The sequence below is a fragment of the Teleopsis dalmanni genome, chromosome 2 (genome assembly GCF_002237135.1).
Source record: "Teleopsis dalmanni isolate 2A chromosome 2, ASM223713v2, whole genome shotgun sequence".
Taxonomy (NCBI): Eukaryota; Metazoa; Arthropoda; class Insecta; order Diptera; family Diopsidae; genus Teleopsis; species Teleopsis dalmanni.
This window is the reverse complement of record NC_051847.1, coordinates 5,450,878-5,469,287: the sequence shown is the minus strand read 5'-3', so window position 1 is coordinate 5,469,287 and position 18,410 is coordinate 5,450,878. Positions and strand designations below refer to the sequence as shown.

At 31.6% G+C, this 18,410-nt stretch overlaps 1 protein-coding gene across 1 annotated transcript in view; it reads right to left on the bottom strand.

Annotated features, from left to right (window-relative positions):
* LOC119683346 (pro-resilin) overlaps positions 1–18,410 on the bottom strand; it is a 35,679-nt gene that overhangs the window by 3,297 nt on the left and 13,972 nt on the right. The window contains exon 2 of the mRNA XM_038097002.1: positions 46–159. Coding sequence (XP_037952930.1) covers positions 46–159 — 114 coding nt within the window. The remainder of the gene's footprint in view (positions 1–45; positions 160–18,410) is intronic.

The following is an 18,410-nucleotide window of genomic DNA, read 5'->3' as shown; positions in this document are numbered from 1 at the left end:
TGAACAGTTATATGCATTTATAGTATGTAGTATATAGATACTCACGAATGGTGTGTTTGGTGGTTTGTAGTCATATCCGTTCTGCTTTGGTGGTAAATAGGCATTTGAACCGGGAGCCAGTTGTGCATAGATGCAGGAAATGACAGCAAGGGATATGCTCTGGAAATAAAAATTAAATTAAAATTTAGTATATAGTAAAAATAATAATGCAATTAGGCAATATTATAATATAATATGAAAAAAATTATATTGTATGTTTCAAAATAAATTAAATAAAGTTATTTAAAAGTGATCTATGTTCTAATATATATTGTGTTTATTGGTGCATTTTAAAACGAAAATTTTCATAACAAAAAATTAATTTCCAAAAAGTTTCTATTGGCTATTTTTTATATGACCTTTTGCCATTTTTTGGGTAGCTCCACAAGTCCATTGGTGTCGAAACTCTGTGACTTTACGCCGAAAAACTTGGCTAAGCAATTTCAGCGGTTCTTCAATTGGGCAATTTTTTACCATTAAGAAAGTTTTAGGGGATCGAAATAACTGGTAGTTAGATGGTGCAAGGTTCGAGTTATACGATGGATGCATTAAGACTTCCGAAACTAGTTCCATTTATTTCTTTCGAGTCATCAAAGACGTGTTGACTTGGTATTGTTATGATGGAACACAATTCCTTTTCTGTTGACCAATTTTGGTTGCTTTTCCTTGCTTGTATTGTCAAAGCGGTCGAGTTCAAGACCATTGCACAAGGCTAAGAAGCAGCTCATAATAAGCAATTTTCTTCAAATTCCACTAGACGCATAACCATAACATTTTTTGGCGTCACTCCAGGCTTTGAAGTCGTTTGTGGAGGCTAACTAGCTTTTGACCACTGTCGCTTGCATTTGTACTCAATACTTAATATATACATGTACTTCCTAACTGCTAAATGGTTTCGCATAAAGGGGCCCAGTATAGGCTTTAAGACCTTTAAGTTGAGTCAATAGATTCTAAACAATGCTGCAGAAGATAAAAAGTTAAATTCCTACTTTATGAGCTCGACTTTAAGTAAGTTCCAATTTATTATTAGTAAGTATATAATATTTAAGGAGTGACCTGATTTACATATGATTATAAAATAAATACTGAATCAATTAACGGCATGTGGGAATTGATCATCAGTGATGAAGGGGCTTATGGCCCAATGTTCCCTTGGGAACGTACTGGATTGATTGATTGATTGATGAAGGGGCTTAGACTTTGTCCTTTCCGTATTCTTGTATGTATTCTATTGACCCAATCTGTATAGAAATATTTCCTTTTTCGCAATTTTACATTTGAATAAGTGGACAGTATTCATCGTAGAGTTGAAAATCTAATTTATTTTTAAGAGATATTAACTACAAAATAATGACGTCAATAACGATTTTATATAAAATTTTATTTTAAAAATTACTTAATCTTTATAATTAGTATGTAATTTGTATGTAATTTGGAGTTAACTTAAATATCCATTAAAGTACTTAAAAAATTTTAATTTAAATAATGGAAGAGCTTCTCGATTTAAACGTCTTCAAATATTTTAATTTGCATACGTAACCCACTTTTGTGCACGACATTGTTGGTTTGCTTGCCGTTGCAACTGTTGTTGGCAGTTGTTGCTGCGGCGTTGTTGTTGCTGGTTATTTTGCTGTTTACATTCAATTAAAATTTGCCATTTTCAATTTTATTCCGAGTTGCCACCAAATTCGATCGATCGCTGTCAGTCTAAAAGACGCTCCATAAAGCTTACAAATACGAAAAATCGTCATTACGTTTGCGAGTGTTGACAACATTTTCCATTTTCCGCAACTTGTTAATTGACACGCTGAGACCTCATCAATCATTCGCACTTGGACAATACAAATGCAGTTACGATTACTTATACGCCACGGGCAAATCTATTTTATGTATGCTTATAAGTAAGCAAAGAACATGAACAGTAGCGGATCTTGACTTAGGTAAGAAAAATATTATTGGGCGACAATCTTATTTTTTATTTAATTAACTTCTAAACTTACTAAATACAAGCCCAAAGCCTAAAATATAAATTACTAAAATGGCTAAATATTGTCAGTTCTCCGATTTATTAACTGTCGAAGACTATCAGTCAAAATATCGGAAAATAATTTTAATAAAAAACAATTTTTAAAAAAACAATAAAGTCGTTCTAGGTTGGACGGATTGGTGAATGCAACTGACTGGTTCACGAAGAGTGTCTCGCTTATGCGCGAAGTCAGTATGGTGTCATTATGATCAATGGAGCATAAATAATAGCCCAGTATGGTACAGATAGTCCTATGTCCTATGTAAAAAAAAATTGGCTGGATGTTATTAAGGCTAGAATCGGATTGGACTAATTCTTTCAGAAATCAACACAAATAATATTTCTACGGTAGAGGTAATTCATCTAATTGCGATCTTTGCTGTGCAGATACATGTTTATATCCGGGGAGTATATTATTATTCCATACAACCCAAGTATTTGTCAATCCCTATGTAGTCCCTAAAATTAACTATTACCTTAATGAGGATCTGATAAAATAAACTGTATAACCAGTTCCGAAAAAATTTCTTTTTGGTTTAAGAATATATCGTAAATATCTCAACCCAACAAACCTTTGATTCACTTGTTGTGTCATAATAAAATATCAATTTTAAGACATTTTTGATGGTATATATAAAATTTATCTTTTTTTGATATAAATAATTAAAGTTTAGTACTCTGCATGAAATTTCTACAAATATTTTTGCAATATTTAATCAACCATGTCTGTGTACTCAGTGATCTTAATAGGTCGGTATTTACTAGAAATGCATGCCTAGGGCGCCCCTAGAAGAGATTTCTGTACAAGATTGCAAAATACCATTAAATATCCGAATATTTCTAGATAAAAAGTTTACTACGTAGAAGATTGATTCTCTGAGTAAGACAGAGTTGACTATAAAACTTATAAGTTTTGTTTTTGAAACAGGCTGGCTTACTAGAAGTAGTTGAGGAGGTGGGTGAAGTTCAGAATGGACTCATGCTTATATGACTTTCTCATAAGCATATCTCCGTTATGTGTTTATGTTAATAAGCATTTCTAATTGATTTGTTCTTATATGAATATAATCAGACCAAACTTATTTCAGTAAGGCTCCGTAGGTGAGTGAAGATCCATTAAATATAGGATATCAGTATTAATTCTTTCATTTCAAGTACGATTGTATTGGACATATTCCATAAAGCTGCAGTATGTTCTAATAATGTTGTAGAGGTGATTTCATACTTTTTAAGGCCTTACAGAATCTGTTTTGGTTCCTTCGTAATTTTATGTGGTTGAATCCGGCATTGTGTGGGGCATTGGTAGTGGAACTGCCATTGCTAGTTGTTGTTGGCAGTTCAACTAAATGTGGCTGATGACACTGTTATTGTTGCTTATGTAATTGCTGTAATATGTCTGTGTGTTTGTATGTTTGTGTCTTGTTAGAGTTGCTGTTGCTGATTTATGTATACATGCAGCCAACAACGTGTCTCTTGTCATTTGCGGAAATTGCTGCACATGAACGAAGGACATCTTGAAAATATAAAAATCTCACTGCGCGATTCGCAAATTATTCGCAGTTGCTTAAAATAAATTCAATCTATAATTAATTTGTATAAGGCAGTGCAGCGACACAAATTAAATAATTTTGAAGCACCGAAGTATGTGAGCTTCAAGTAAGAAATTAAAATCAATGTCAAAGTCAAAAGCCAGCACGGACTGCAAAGCAATAAATCTAGTAGCGCTGATATCCGCGGCCACTTCTGAGTACTTGACATTTTTTTTTTTTTTTGTATTTTACTTTTCAGAAATCGTGTGTAACTTATGTTGTCGCTTAGTGTTTCTCATTGCTGTAATATATCATATATCAATTAATAGAGATAAAAAATGGCTGATGCGAAGATACAATAAATTATGAATAATTGTTATAAATTGTTGATTAGATAAAGCAGAGGAAAACAATTTAAAAAAGGTCAGCGTGAGGTGCAAGTTGACTATTAATTATTCGATTGGTGTGGCGTTTCCTGCTGGTTGTGGTCTTCAATATTTTTGTGACGTCACTCATACGTACCGATGTATGGTAATTAGCAATGCAAAATTTAAATTTTCGTTAATAATCAAATTAATGAACAAAAATAATGAACGCAGTTGTTATTATTGTTATTATACAAAGAACATATACAATATGTTAATTAATTTATATTAAATAATTAATTCAATTCATCAACAGTAAAGAATGGTGGGTATTAGAAGTTCTTACATCAATCAGTGGTGAAAACTGGTAGTTTCCATTCAAAGGAATCAACAGATCAACAAATTTTAATTAACAAATGTTAATACGCGTTATCAAATCTTAGAATGGTTACAGGGTCCTCGTGTAGGTATGCAGATCTGAGGTCAATTATTGCTTAGTCTGATGAAGTGATAAACAATAAATCAGTCAAGGCGTAAAGAGGGGTTTTGAAAATACCTCGATTTAAGAAAGAGTAAAAGTGCTGAAGTGCACTGGCTCAAATAGCTTCCACATAATACAATATATAATACATTTTTATATGAGAATGATATAAATACGGTTTTAATGTTTCTTCATCAACTTCATCTTCAGACTACCTTTGTAGTCCTAATTGCTATTAACTATGTCGACTGTTTGAACATAATACTTAAATTTTCTTAATTAACAAAAGTTTTTTAGTATATAAACTAAAAGCTAGAAAGAAAATTCATGCATATAGAAGAGAATGTTAATAAAATGGGTATGCCTACTTGAAGTACCATCGAATAAGAGCCGTTCTACAAATCAACTGCAATGCAAAGAAGAAATACATCTTGTATTAAAAAGTAAGAATATTTTGTTAAGTAGTTTTTTCTCCCTTGTGTGGTGTTCGATGAAGTAGTTCGATGAAGGACGATAGTTGTCTTGAATAAATAGTCTCATCTCTTTGGCCCATAAATAAGTAATAAACAGGGTAACGAGGAAAGAAAACCGTTTTTGTTCTTGATTTGTAGTTCGCTCGATGTTTGGCATCACGAATTGTCCCAGTAGCCACGATGTAGGACATACAAACGAAGCCGATGATACAAGAATTATATATACCATATAAAAATATAAAATATCAAGAAAACGTGCTAGCATTGGTTGCAGGTACGAATATTGAATTTGGAATATAGAACGCCTTTCATTTGAGCATCGTCAGTTTGCATTTAGAAGAATTAAAAATGTTCTTAGCTGAGCCTTGGACGGTGACTGAGGTAATCTTAACGATTACTGAGGTAATCATTCCTTTTTTGACTACAGAAATAAATTCTCTTTATTTTCAATAGTTGTATATGTCAGTTTTTATCTTTTAAATAATAAATATTGTTCAATGTTAATAAAATGAACTTCTGTTCCAGTGAAGCTTTTTTCGGAGAGGCTACAACAGCAAATAGTATGTGATTAAAATATATATGGTCACAAGAATAAAGCACGACGGACCGCTGTATGTGGTTATTCTAACTTATATGAGTAAAAAGAGAACTGTAGAAACAGTCTTTATATTCTATTTTACGGTAAATGGCAGGAGAACAGATTATGCCTACATATACTGGAAGGAGGGTGCAGATCAGTCTGCTCGGACTCTTGAACTGCCTAACTAAATGATATGGATTCATAATCGAGATCATTGCAGAAACTTATAATTTGATTAAAACTAAACACCGGCTGTAGTTTTGAAGATGAAATTGCTTTAAGAAAAACCTATACCAAAAGGGCTTATATGTATTCAAGCCTCTGACTTTTGATGGTGTTGCTATAAGGAGGAGTAGCCACCATTCTGGTCTTACAATTAGTTTCTGATTGCTGTCAATACTGTGATGATGAAGAGCAGAAAGAAAATGTAGACCATCTCCTATGTTCCTATCCTGCTCTCACAGTTTTAAGATTATCTGTGAGATTATCGTGTCAGTGTTTTATTTGGAAATATGGTATAAACTATTAAAGCATTAGAGTATTTGCTTAAAATAGGAAACAGGAAAGGACATCATATTGTGCCTAATCTGAAGTTGAAGCAACTTAGTAATTAGCTAATCACTTCAGTTTCATTTTCCAGCTGCTAATAAGCATCAATTTTTTAAGGGTAAGTGAATTTGTACTGAAATTCTGTTTTGTTCTGTGGAACTCACAAATACATTTGAGATTTATATAAAAATGCTGCAGATAGAAACATTTTTGTATTTAATTTGCTCAAAAGCATTGCCTATTCACTTATTTTTATTTAAAATAACTTTTTCTCACAGCAGCATCCGCCTATTTAGTGAAGCACTGGAATTCACTCCTACACGGCAACATCATCCAGTCAACAGCATCAGCATCAGCAGCAGCATCTGCTGCAGCGACGTTTGTATGACACATTTTCTAATTTATAGTCGCATTTATTGTTGGCAGCATTTAACTTATTTAAGCATTTTTCCATTTTTAGCTTTGCTGTCTCGTAAAAAATGGAAACCGAAGCAAATAAAGAATTTAACTCTTTTAATGCCATAATAAAACGGTTGAACCTTTCATTTCGCTATTTTAATTAAGCTAATTGATTTATTTCATTATTTTCATAGCAACTCTTCTATGCGGCGCAGTGTGCAGCGGGCACTGGGCAGAGTGCACCGTACAATGTACCTGTTGCATGTTCTGTACCATATTATGAATGCGAGTGAGTATCTTATTAAAATCACAAAGAAATATATGTACCGTACCGATATCAACAAATCATTCCGCATACAAATAACGCATAAATCCAAATAAATTAACCAGAAATCGTAGGCACTTCTGGCATGATGACGTTGCAGCACGACGCGGTCTGACTCCGCTATGGCAACAGTCGAGCTGGAAGTCGAAGTTAAGTAAGCGTCATACACACACACTACACATAGTATAGATATACACTATGAGATACACTGTGAGATACACTGTGAGATACACGGGAAAGCGAAGCATTCGAAGCAGTATTGAGATGTTTATCTGAAGACTTTAATGGCATTTCGAATTGTCTACGGCATTGTTGAAGTTTTTATGCTTAGCAATATTTTTGCAGTATTTCTTCTATAATTTTCAATATTTTATTGAATTTTATTTACTTGTAATTGTCATGCAATAAAAGTTATTTGCCCATTGATTTAATTTTTATGTTTACATTAAATCACTTCATTATACACGTATCTTATTTATGTTGTACATATGTACGACTACGTATTTTCATACTCAAGCCAAAATAGACTTGGGTTCAATCCACTGCAGTTCACAAATTGGCGAAAAATATTTTTATTTTTCAATTGTTAATCTTTTTTGCGTAGGTTGCGATTTGCACGTTTATTAAATAATTTGTTGGACTACGTGAAGAGTACATGACATTTTTTATTTATTTCAAAATAATATACATTTAATTCATTCTTTCAATCGCAGCCACATGTTTTTAATTAGCTAATCAAACACCTTTCTAGCAAAAATATTTTCTTTCATTCATATAACATATCTAAGCGATGGAGGAAGTTCACATCTTCGGTGGAAAGAGTAACGATAGGAATGCAATCCATACTACTAACTGCCGATAGCAAGCTACTAATCGAGCTGCTTATGGATGCTACTTGACGCGGTTAAGGTTTGCAAATAATAGTTGAATGAATATTTATAACGCTAACATACTTAAAAATTCCATATTCCATATTTTCTCAATAAAAGCTAATACTTATTTCTCAATAGATTTATCGGCTTTTGTGCCTTAATAAGGTCCAATTTTGGTGTTTGTTTTCTATATAATCTATCCATCTCTAATACTAAGATTTATTGCATTTTGTCACACTCCGACCTTCTACAAAATCATTGAGCATGTGATTGTACCAGATTCGATTAAACTCATCGTGACATAGTATTGGTCGATATGAAAAAAATATTCATCCTTCATAAATCCAGAAGCTTGTTTTATACATAATTTTAAAATCCCTACCTAATCTTTGATGCAGTGAGAGTAATTTTGGCATGTATGTTACGATTAATGTGATATGTATTATATATGTTATTTAGTAATATTCTTTTTTAAGTGCTTTCGCCTCTTGTGCTGGATCTCTAGTCCCTTGCATCAAATGTTGTTAGTGGTAAATTGATGACTTTACCAGTTTATGTTTCATACAGATATGGAACTCGGCATCTACTAGTGAAGGACTGAAGATATTGCAATGGGCTTTTCGCTCGATCCCTCCTAGTGTATTCTATGGTGGTAACAATTCTGTTTCAAATGAAAGCACAGGTAGGATAAACGTTCAGTACAGCACAAGGTGCTCGAGACAAGCTCTAACCGTAAATCTTAATTCCCTACTCAGCCTATAGTAGTATTTATTGGCAGTAATAGTTTCTATTTAATATCCAGTTGCGCGTTGTTATTCATTGCCAACAAAGATGACATCCCTAACAGTATCTAGCTGGCCATACGAGCGATTCGCATCCGATATAAATTTTGTTTCGATCTCGGATACTTATATTCCTAAAGTTATTGGTGTATATAAAATATGTATGGAAATTCGAAAAGTGAGCGTAAGTAAAATACTGTTTATGGATATTTATGGACAGTTATGCCTTGAGCATTTTTTACGTTAAGCCAATATTGATTTTTAAACAATAGATATGTTAGTTTGTAAATATTGTTCCATATAAAAAAATACTTTGAATATATGGTTTTACTATGCACAGCGGGTGAAAGCCCTTCTATACTTGCAATTATATATGCGACTGTTCTGCGATGGCACAATATAATCATTGAACAAGAGTATTATCAACGAATATGATGGACTAAGAAGCATATTTTCATAAGGAAACAAGCATATGGAAAAGGTGTCGAGCTGATTGTGATTATAGAAAATTCACTGTATTGTTGCAAGTTATATCTTAATCATCCAACGATAAGACTGTGCAGGATTAGAATAACCCTTGGCATAGACATATTGTACTTCACAAGGCTATAAAACAAATTTTGATTGATTATCGATTCATATGCATTTCATTCAACAACTGTAAGTAGATTTTCATGAAATGTGTAGTGTGTTGATATAAGTTTGATATTGTTTAGTCCTCTTCAAGTTTTTAACGTGGTAGCAGTTTTAGGGCAGTTCTTTCCAGAGTACCAAATTAATTTTCTTAGCGTGTATTTGACCTACGTTATGTCATTTATTTATTCTGGTTTATGTTTCTGTGCATTTTTAATTTAATTAATTAACCAATTTAATTAACCAAATTTGAATGCGGATTTATGTAAGTTCTCTTTAGATATGCGGACACTTCTGTAGGGTGAATGTGATAAATTTTAAAAAATATGTTTTTATGATTTCCATATTTATAACAATTCTTACAATCTGCTCAAGGTCTACTATAAGTAAGTCTGCAAGAAATTCCCCTCTGAGCTGTGCAATCATTAATTAATTGCTGCAACTCATATTAGAATTGACATTTGCAGGTATAACACACATATGGTGTAGTAATTAAAATCAAGTGCAGAGACTTACCATACGCAACATCCGCTTCTCGAAATCGAAATCGCATGCAACTATTCAAATGAGGCATAAAATTATTCTACAAGAAATTGCAACACCGTTTTTAATTATGACAACATACTTCGATGCATGCAACTTTAATGGAAGAGCAAACGCACCTGTACAGTAGCTACTCTAGTGTCAAGTCTAGAAGAGGAGATCGGTCCGTAGCTGGTGCCTGTACAGCTTCTGCGGTTTGAGTTAAAAGTGCAAATCAGGCATTGTTACCCCACGCAATCTGAGCGCAATTCTAAGTGCAACAGCGCAACTACGTACACGCCCTCGTTTGCATGGCACAAAGATGAGATGAGATGAGAAAGATGGAAGATGGCAGATCTCAAGAAACCACTTATAACAATGCATAATTATGCTTTCAGGCTAAAAGCGTGTTAATACATGAAATTACAAAAATTAGTTATAGAAAAATGTAATTAAAAAAAATCAGTTTTTAATTATTTTTTTATTTGCAATTTTTGTCTTTATTTTTCTATATTTTCATATTTTTTAATCATTTTTTTAAAAGCGATGGCTTTGCGAAATCATTTTATCATATGGAAGTGTGTGAAATTGCTGCTGGGGGAATGTGAAACGATGAATATGCAGTTTCTGATCGAAATAACAAATTCTGAAATTATTGACCAGAAAATTTATGCACTTCAGTACGAGTACAAGTACGAGAACGAGTATGCTGATGCAACGACTTGACTGTGTTTTCAAAACATGACACTACATAACTTCATTATATATTAACAAAAAAACAAAAAAAATTTGGCAATTGGAAACAAAGTCAGTGGTGGTACTCTTAGTTCCCTTAAAAAAAAACAGAAGAAATAAGAATTTCGGTAAATATAAGGTGCAGTTACAACAAACTATTAATGTAGCTGGAACAAATAAATTAATAAATGGAACTCATGAACCAAAAGATGAACCAAACATATTCTGAATTGCATATTTAATCATTTAAATATACAACCACGAGGGAAAGTTTACTGCTTACCCAGAATGTATTAACCGAACCTTAACAAAGAGATGCTAAGGAGATAGGTTGGCAATGGAAAAGGTTTATAGGTAAGGCTTAGACCTTTATGCATTGTACACTTCTTTGAATTTAAAAGTTTAGTACATTGAGAAAACGAACCAGCTGTTTCGGAAGCGTTTGAATGTCAACATCCTCTAGTTGGAATGTACCTGGAATTTTGTGTCGCCTGTTGCCTAGTACTACACAATTGGCGATCAAATGTTTGATATACTCTTCCTCATCAAAGCAGAAACTAAAAATATTTGTGCTGGACATACGTATTTGTGCAGGAGTTTATTGCAAGCGAAGTGGCTTGTAAGTGCACCACAGAGTAACTTTAGATTGAGAATGATGTTTGCTCTTATCGCATCAAAATTCAAGAAGTTTTTGAAGTACTATAGGCCGTCAATGCCAATCCAATATTTTGCGATTTTTTGTGGTATCCATTTTTGGGGTCTCATGTTTAATATTCTTTTTTATTGAAGCCAAAGTTGGACCGATGAACTCTCTTTTTTTGGCATAACGGTCCGCATTTTCGTTGCCTTCATGTCCTTTATGTCCGACCACCCAAATCAGAGAGATCTCGTAGATTGAGTGAATTGTTACAATCTATAAGGACTTTTGTTGTGGATGTGTAGTTTTTTAGAGCTTTGAGTACTGATTGACTCTCTGAGATTATTATGATTTTAACTCTTTTAAGTTCTTTTTTGGATAAGATCTCCACGGTCTCTATTATAGCATAGAGTCCATACTTAGTGTGTGTAATTGATTATGTAATTAATGTGTAAAAGCGTTTTGGATCCATCTGTGTACTATTTTTACTAGTCGTCATGTAACCATGTTGGGTTAGCATTCCAGTCTTCTCTTGATGGGAAGATGACTTTGTATCTCTTGATGAAGTTTAGTACTAGGTCTGTGTGTTCAACTGTCAGGGTCATATATGTAGCGTTTTGCTAGGTGTAGCGGTGGTAACAGAGTTTCCATGTCATCAGTTGGGGTTAGCTTAGACATATATTATTTGCACTCTTTTGATCATCAATGTTTAATTTAAAAATATTAGTAACTTTTAATTTAATTTTATTATTTTTCAAGCTAATATGTGATTCGTATTGATCACATAAAACAGTACTAATCCATTCATTCCGCTTTTAAGTTTACTTATTCGATTATTATGTACTTCTATGCTAATAGCGACTGGCTAAATTTTGAAGGTGGAACTCGGGTCTAAAAGTCTCTTAATTATTTATTATAATTGAAATATACTGAGTATAAAAAAAAACTTTAATTAAATTGAAAGGTTATGTATTCTATTCTATTCTTTAAAAGTTTATATGGAGGCAATTCTCTTCAGTTAAAAACTGCAATTGCAAGAATCACTGCAATAGTAAACTTAAGAGACAAAACTGTGGAGACGTCATAAAATCAAGTATCTACTCGTACATTCACGTATTTGGCAGCTCAGAACAATTTCAATGAAGTAAATCGCAGATTTCCGCTGTGCTGAAACTCATATCTTTTGCAATTGAACACTTTTACTTAATTAACTGGTTAAGATTAACTTTAAGAGTTGAGATTGTAATTTGCACAATTTAATTCAATTTTGGTTGCACAAATGCAACGAAATCATCACCGCAATGCAAATTAGTAAAATATTTTAAATTTATTTTGATGCCATCGAGTAATTGTCTTTTCTTATAATTACTGGGTGAGTATTCAATAATGCAATTTTAGGCTATTTGAAATATAATTCTTGAAATAAAATTATTATTACAGATTGTTTTTAGTTGCAAATATTCTTGAATTCATCAAATCCTGCATTCATATATTAATAACGTTACTAAAACGGAGGGAATCTAGGTTTAATTAAGAGTACATATGATATCTAAAATCTACTTTAAATCCCAAAACTGTTTTCTCTTTGACGATGATTCACAAATAATTATTTAACCGAAAAACTTACGCAATTATAAAGATAACTTAATCCTTTTGATGAACCGTTAGAATTAAATGTAAAAATAATTTGTCGAAATATATATAATTCTATAGGTTAGAAGAGTTCGAAGAGTAATAAAGAAACAACAAAAATTTTATTTAATTTATTGAAATTTAGCTGACCACACACTGCTGTTTCAAATATTGCCAAGTACTCATCTTAATAAGATGAACAGTACTCGAAACAGAGTTGTATGACCATTTTCAAAATTTTTGTTGTTACTTCTTTGTTATTGTTGGAACCCTTCTAACTTATAAATAGTTTCTTTTCGTTATAATATGCATCACGTTCGGCAAAAGAAATGAACATTTATAAATATTATTCTTTTTTGTTCAGTTCAAAAAAATAAATTGAAAATATAATATACATATAATTAACTACGAGTATAACCCTGTATAACATCAGATTTATTGAACTAAAATCACTTAAATAACAATTTAAGCAGTGGCGAGCGCCAATTTTGGTTTTTTTCATTAAGAAATGTGTAAACTAGTATTGTAAGTGTCAAAATCGACCCAGAGAATATATGAACAGTGATCGCTCGTATAATTATGTCAATATCAAGACTTGTTATAAAAATTTAACCACGAAGTAGAGTTCTTCTTCATATTTGACTTTAATTAAAAAATTTGATTTGTGAAGTTATTATTCATAAAAATATACAAAGTGAACATACAATCTTGTGTGTTATTTTTTCAAATTTTGAATGAGTAAAATTAAATTCAGAACTATAAATTTATAGTTTAATATAATTTATAATATTTACTTATATTCATACTTGCATTAACACGCATATATAAATTACAATAACAACGGCATTAGAAATAGTAAAATTATGTGAACTAATAGGAAACATTGCTGTACAATTATAGTACAAAAAATTTTAAGTGATAATACGGATAATATATATATTCGACAGAACTCATTTGTAGTGTCCTCTGCTAGTGTTTTTACTGTAACTTCATTTAGCAAAATTAACTTAACTATTTTACGGCATGTGCTTCTTCTCGTTAAATATAATGACCACAACGTCTAAACGTCCAGCAGAATGTGTGGCTTGGCATTTGAAGATTTTTTTGTTTAAAGACAAATATTAGAGGCCAAAGACATAAAATTGAAGAATTTATTAAAATTAAAAACAATTGATTTCCACAAGATTGAATTATCATAAATCATTTTCTCTGAGTTGCGCTGAGCTGCGAAAATTTGACGGAAATACAGAAGAAGACATGCCTGGGCTAATCTCTAAATAGTGCTAATGGAACTTCTCTGCTCATAGCAGAACCTCAATATTATTAAATCCCATTGTATGTTAATATTTCTAAGATTGATCTATAAATATTGCTTGAATACACTAGACATGATATAAGTTTATTTACAGAAGAGTTAATAAATTGGCATTTGTTTATGGAAAGAATTTTGAACTTTTGGTATTGAACTTCAACCGGAAAAGTAAATAAATAAATTTACTGGTCTTTGTATGTATAAAAATAATTAAATAAAATAATTATTTGTATAAATTATTTATTTGAAAATACAGAAAATTTTAATTAATTATTTTTCTATTCTTTTATGTCGTCTAATACATTATATTAGTAATGTCGCTCTATGAAGATTTAAATGCTCAATACTTTTAACAATTTTTATACGTTTATATATATACATATGTATATACATAAATAAAGATTAAGCATGAAATTAAATAATTTATTTATATACAATATATTTAATGGTTTGCTACTTAAGTCTTTTGTGTGAAGATCTTACAGACTTTTTCATTCGCGAAATGTTTTATTATTATAATATTATATTGTAGTAGAAAATTTTATGTAATTATCGCACAAGTTAAATTAAGTCAATTTTAGTTTTAATTTTTTTATTTAAGCTAAGTACGTGTTATTTTGCAAACCTTGAGGTAAAATGCAGCATTTAAAGTACGTAAAACCCAGCAATTGCGAATAAAAATTTCAATTAGTTTCAGTAAATTTATTTCAGTTGCCTACAGTTTGTATTCGGTGGATGGAAAATTTCATTGCAAATGAAATCTTCATCTGTGCTTCTCTTTCCATAACGAGTCTCGTTAGATAACAAAGTGACGGACAAATTACGAAGGTGCCACAGTGTCGTGATGCCATGGCTCCGATTATAGATCCACCGTAACACATGGACCACGTAAATGGCTTAGGCCGAGTCTGTGTAACTTCGGCGAAGCTTACAGTAGGTTGCGCCCAAATTATCAACTGCAAATTAATTTAAATAAAATCAACATAAAAGCCGTTGCCAAGTGCCATGAGACTCGGTGCAGTTCGCAATTTTCAATTGGCTCGCTTTTAATGCAATCCGAAAGTAATGAGGTAATGAAGATACAAATGGGTTACTGGTATCCAAAAGAGAATGTATCTATGTATACGATTCTCATAAATAATTTTATATTATTTCCTTAAGTTAGTTAAATAACAATAATTTAATAATTGTTCTCAATGAAGTTAATGTTTTTCAATTCATTGACCTTAAATTAGTATGCAATTTATAATTCAGATCCACTTTCGCTAAAAGCAATCAAAGTGAATTATTACGGTGTTTAATAAACATTAAAATAGAAGAAAAAATAGTTAAGAAAAATTAATTTATGAAAAAATTAAAAAGGGAATTTTATAAGAAATACTATCTGCTAATCTGGTTTCCATTCTCGTAAAGGACATAAAGAATTAGTAAGCAAATAAGGAAATCCCAAGCTTATGGTATATTAATGTCAGGATAATCCTTCACAGTAACATATCAGTATCAGACTTATTTTTTGACAGCAATAGGTGAGGCATTAAAAAATCCTTTTAAACCTTATTGTACACATATTTTGGTCATAAGGTATAAAAGGAAAAATCACTTGAATCAAATACCTTCTAGAACGATCCGCGCTTTCAGCATAACTGCTAACTTAAACATTGTATTTCCCCCCTTACCACTTTATCTTTTAGGAAGGTATTAATAGCGACTTTTATAAATCACATTTAATATTTCTCGGGTCTGCAGTACGTTTTAGATTGTGAAAGAATACTCTGGAACATATTTGCTTTCTACATCATAGTGTTTCAAAGATGGCTGACAATTCCACACATATTTGTAACTTTCTCTTTAACTTTTTTCTCTTTCATTAATGCGTTCCTATTTTATTCTTTCTATTCAAGAAGTAACTGATTATAATAATTACAACTAAAACCATGAGTAAGTCGCACTTTTCTTTGATTTGTGTTCCCAAACACTTTCGCTGTAGACGCATTAACCATACAATCATGTAACTATTGTAGCCATACAGGCTGGGTATCACAGTTTAAGTCGCCACTAAGAAGATAAGCACTAGCATTAGCTTACGAAGATACATTTATCTAACGAATAACTAAGTCCAAGTCAAATGTCCGCTTGCAGCCGCAACATTTTGTTGTACATGCTCACTAATATCGGTAAACCTATTAGTTGAATACGCAGAAGTGGCCCTAATGCATCGACTACTTGTTAGAGTGAACTAAGGATCCAGAAGTATTGGTATTGATTACTCATGTTGCACATGGTGATTCACGATTATGTAAAAGCAGAAATTTAGAGCAGCCATTACCATCGAATTGTGATATTACTTATAAAAACTTTATTTGGGTCATTTGATTTCCATTTTTTGTATTAGTAATACTATTAGTACCAATTATACTACTATTTTTTGTGTGAAATTTTATTTTTATGCTCAAATTTGAACGGGAAACTCAAGGAAACTAAAAAATTTTTAACAACATTTAGTACAGTAAAAGATAAGATATTATATATTAAGATATTATATAGTAAGATATTATATTTAATTAAATTCATATATTTTACGAATCAAGTTTTTTACTTCCCTCATGTATCAGGTCAGTAAGCAACGTAGATTAAATATAAACAATAATTAAATTACGCCAGCTAATGGCACCAAAAAAGGGGACAAAATATAAAATAAAATGAAACATAAAAGTGAAGTAATAATGAGAGAATACTGAAACCAACAATTTACAATGATTTAGTTATAAGTTATGTACCTGTGGTTTATACATAACTTCTAACAAAAAAAAATCTAATACATAATACATAAGTTGAATAAAGCAAATGACACAACTGTATGCTTGCTTTGTTTGTTAACAAATGAGTCCACGATTCATAGTTGATGGGGTCTAGATTTTTTGTCATAAGGAAAAAATAATTTAAAGTTATAAAATGGAAATTAAAATAAAATAGTGCTATCAGGAACCACTTAAAACATGGATAAATAAAAAGATAATAAATTTTTGAAGAAAACCTCTGTATAAACATTTTGAATGTATACTCTGTAGGATTGATATCACTTAGAGCTGGAAGTTTGCACTTGGAATTCATTGCTCAATAGTTCAAAAATTGCATAATGCATTTGTATCAATCCAAAGTTAGTAATACCAACCATTAAAGTAGATGATATTTGTTTTTTAAGAAAAAATTTCTAAACCAATTTTTCTCATAGGTTTTGAGTGCAAAAAAATGTATCAGTAAAATCAAAACGACAAACATGAAAATAGCGAATGGAATGCCTGATACAATCAAAGAACAAAAACCATGTATGAATGTCTGCAGAAATGTCATTAAAGTACTTGAAAAAGTTGAATGGAAGCCATAGTCGGAAAATTCGGAAAATATGTGCCTGGCATTATCTACTGCGGTTCATTTAAATGTTTGCTCCATCGCAAGTGTGTATGTGTGTGCTTCACAAGTACATATTCCATAAAATGCCAGTATCCTCATATGAATTGATGAAATTGAGGCGTACACGTGACCATCGAGCAAAACCCACAGAATACAGGAAAGAAATCTGAGCATTTCTCTATTTCTCTAGATATTCTCGATTTGGTGCAATTTTTTTGGTTTGTGCAATTTTTGGAAATTTTCTAAATGTGTTTTGGTAGGAACAACATGGTCAGAAAGCCTTCGAGCACTAAAGCATGACAATGATTTTTACGCTTTTCTACATTTCTCCATGCCAGTCATAGTTGTGACTTTGGTTTGTAACTTTGGTATCGAACACTTCCAATTGCCTCAGATGACAAGACACAATGCTTAAAGAAAATAAATAACAAAAGTAGAATTGGACAAAATCAGGGAATATTGGCTGTGTTTTTGTAATCATTTTTTGTGAATTACGTGATAAAAATTTTTGAGACAACAATGCCTTAGTGCAATCGTCTAACAAGCAAAATATGGAAAAAAGCAAAGAAATTTGCATCAAATTGAGTGTGGACCCCAGCGGAGGATATTCGAGATAGACAATAGTTAAGATACAAAATCTATTTTTGAAGTTAAAGATATTTAAAGTTTTCAAAATTGCTAATTTTGTATATGTTTTTTTTTATATATTTTTAAGTTGCTTTTTTTTTAAATATAATTTTATTTGTCAATAAAATTGTTATTAAATAATTAGAGAATGTAATAGTTAGCACTGAAGCAGTAATTACTGGTGCAGTAATACCCTTCACCTAACCTTCATATAATGCACATCTGACATTTCTTTATTACCAAACTAAAAGCTTAAACTGAACGTTTATTGATAGTAAAAAAATAGATTAGTAACCTGCGGCAGCTACCGAAATCGTTTCGTGTGGTATTGTGGGTTAACCGCTGCGGTTGCTTAGCAGTTTATTTAGGTGAGATAGTTGCATTCAACAAACAGAATCAGCAGCATCTCATCATCGCAATGTGCTACAAAAAAGTACGTACAGAAGATTTCGTTCCAACATAAACCGACGGTAATGGCTAA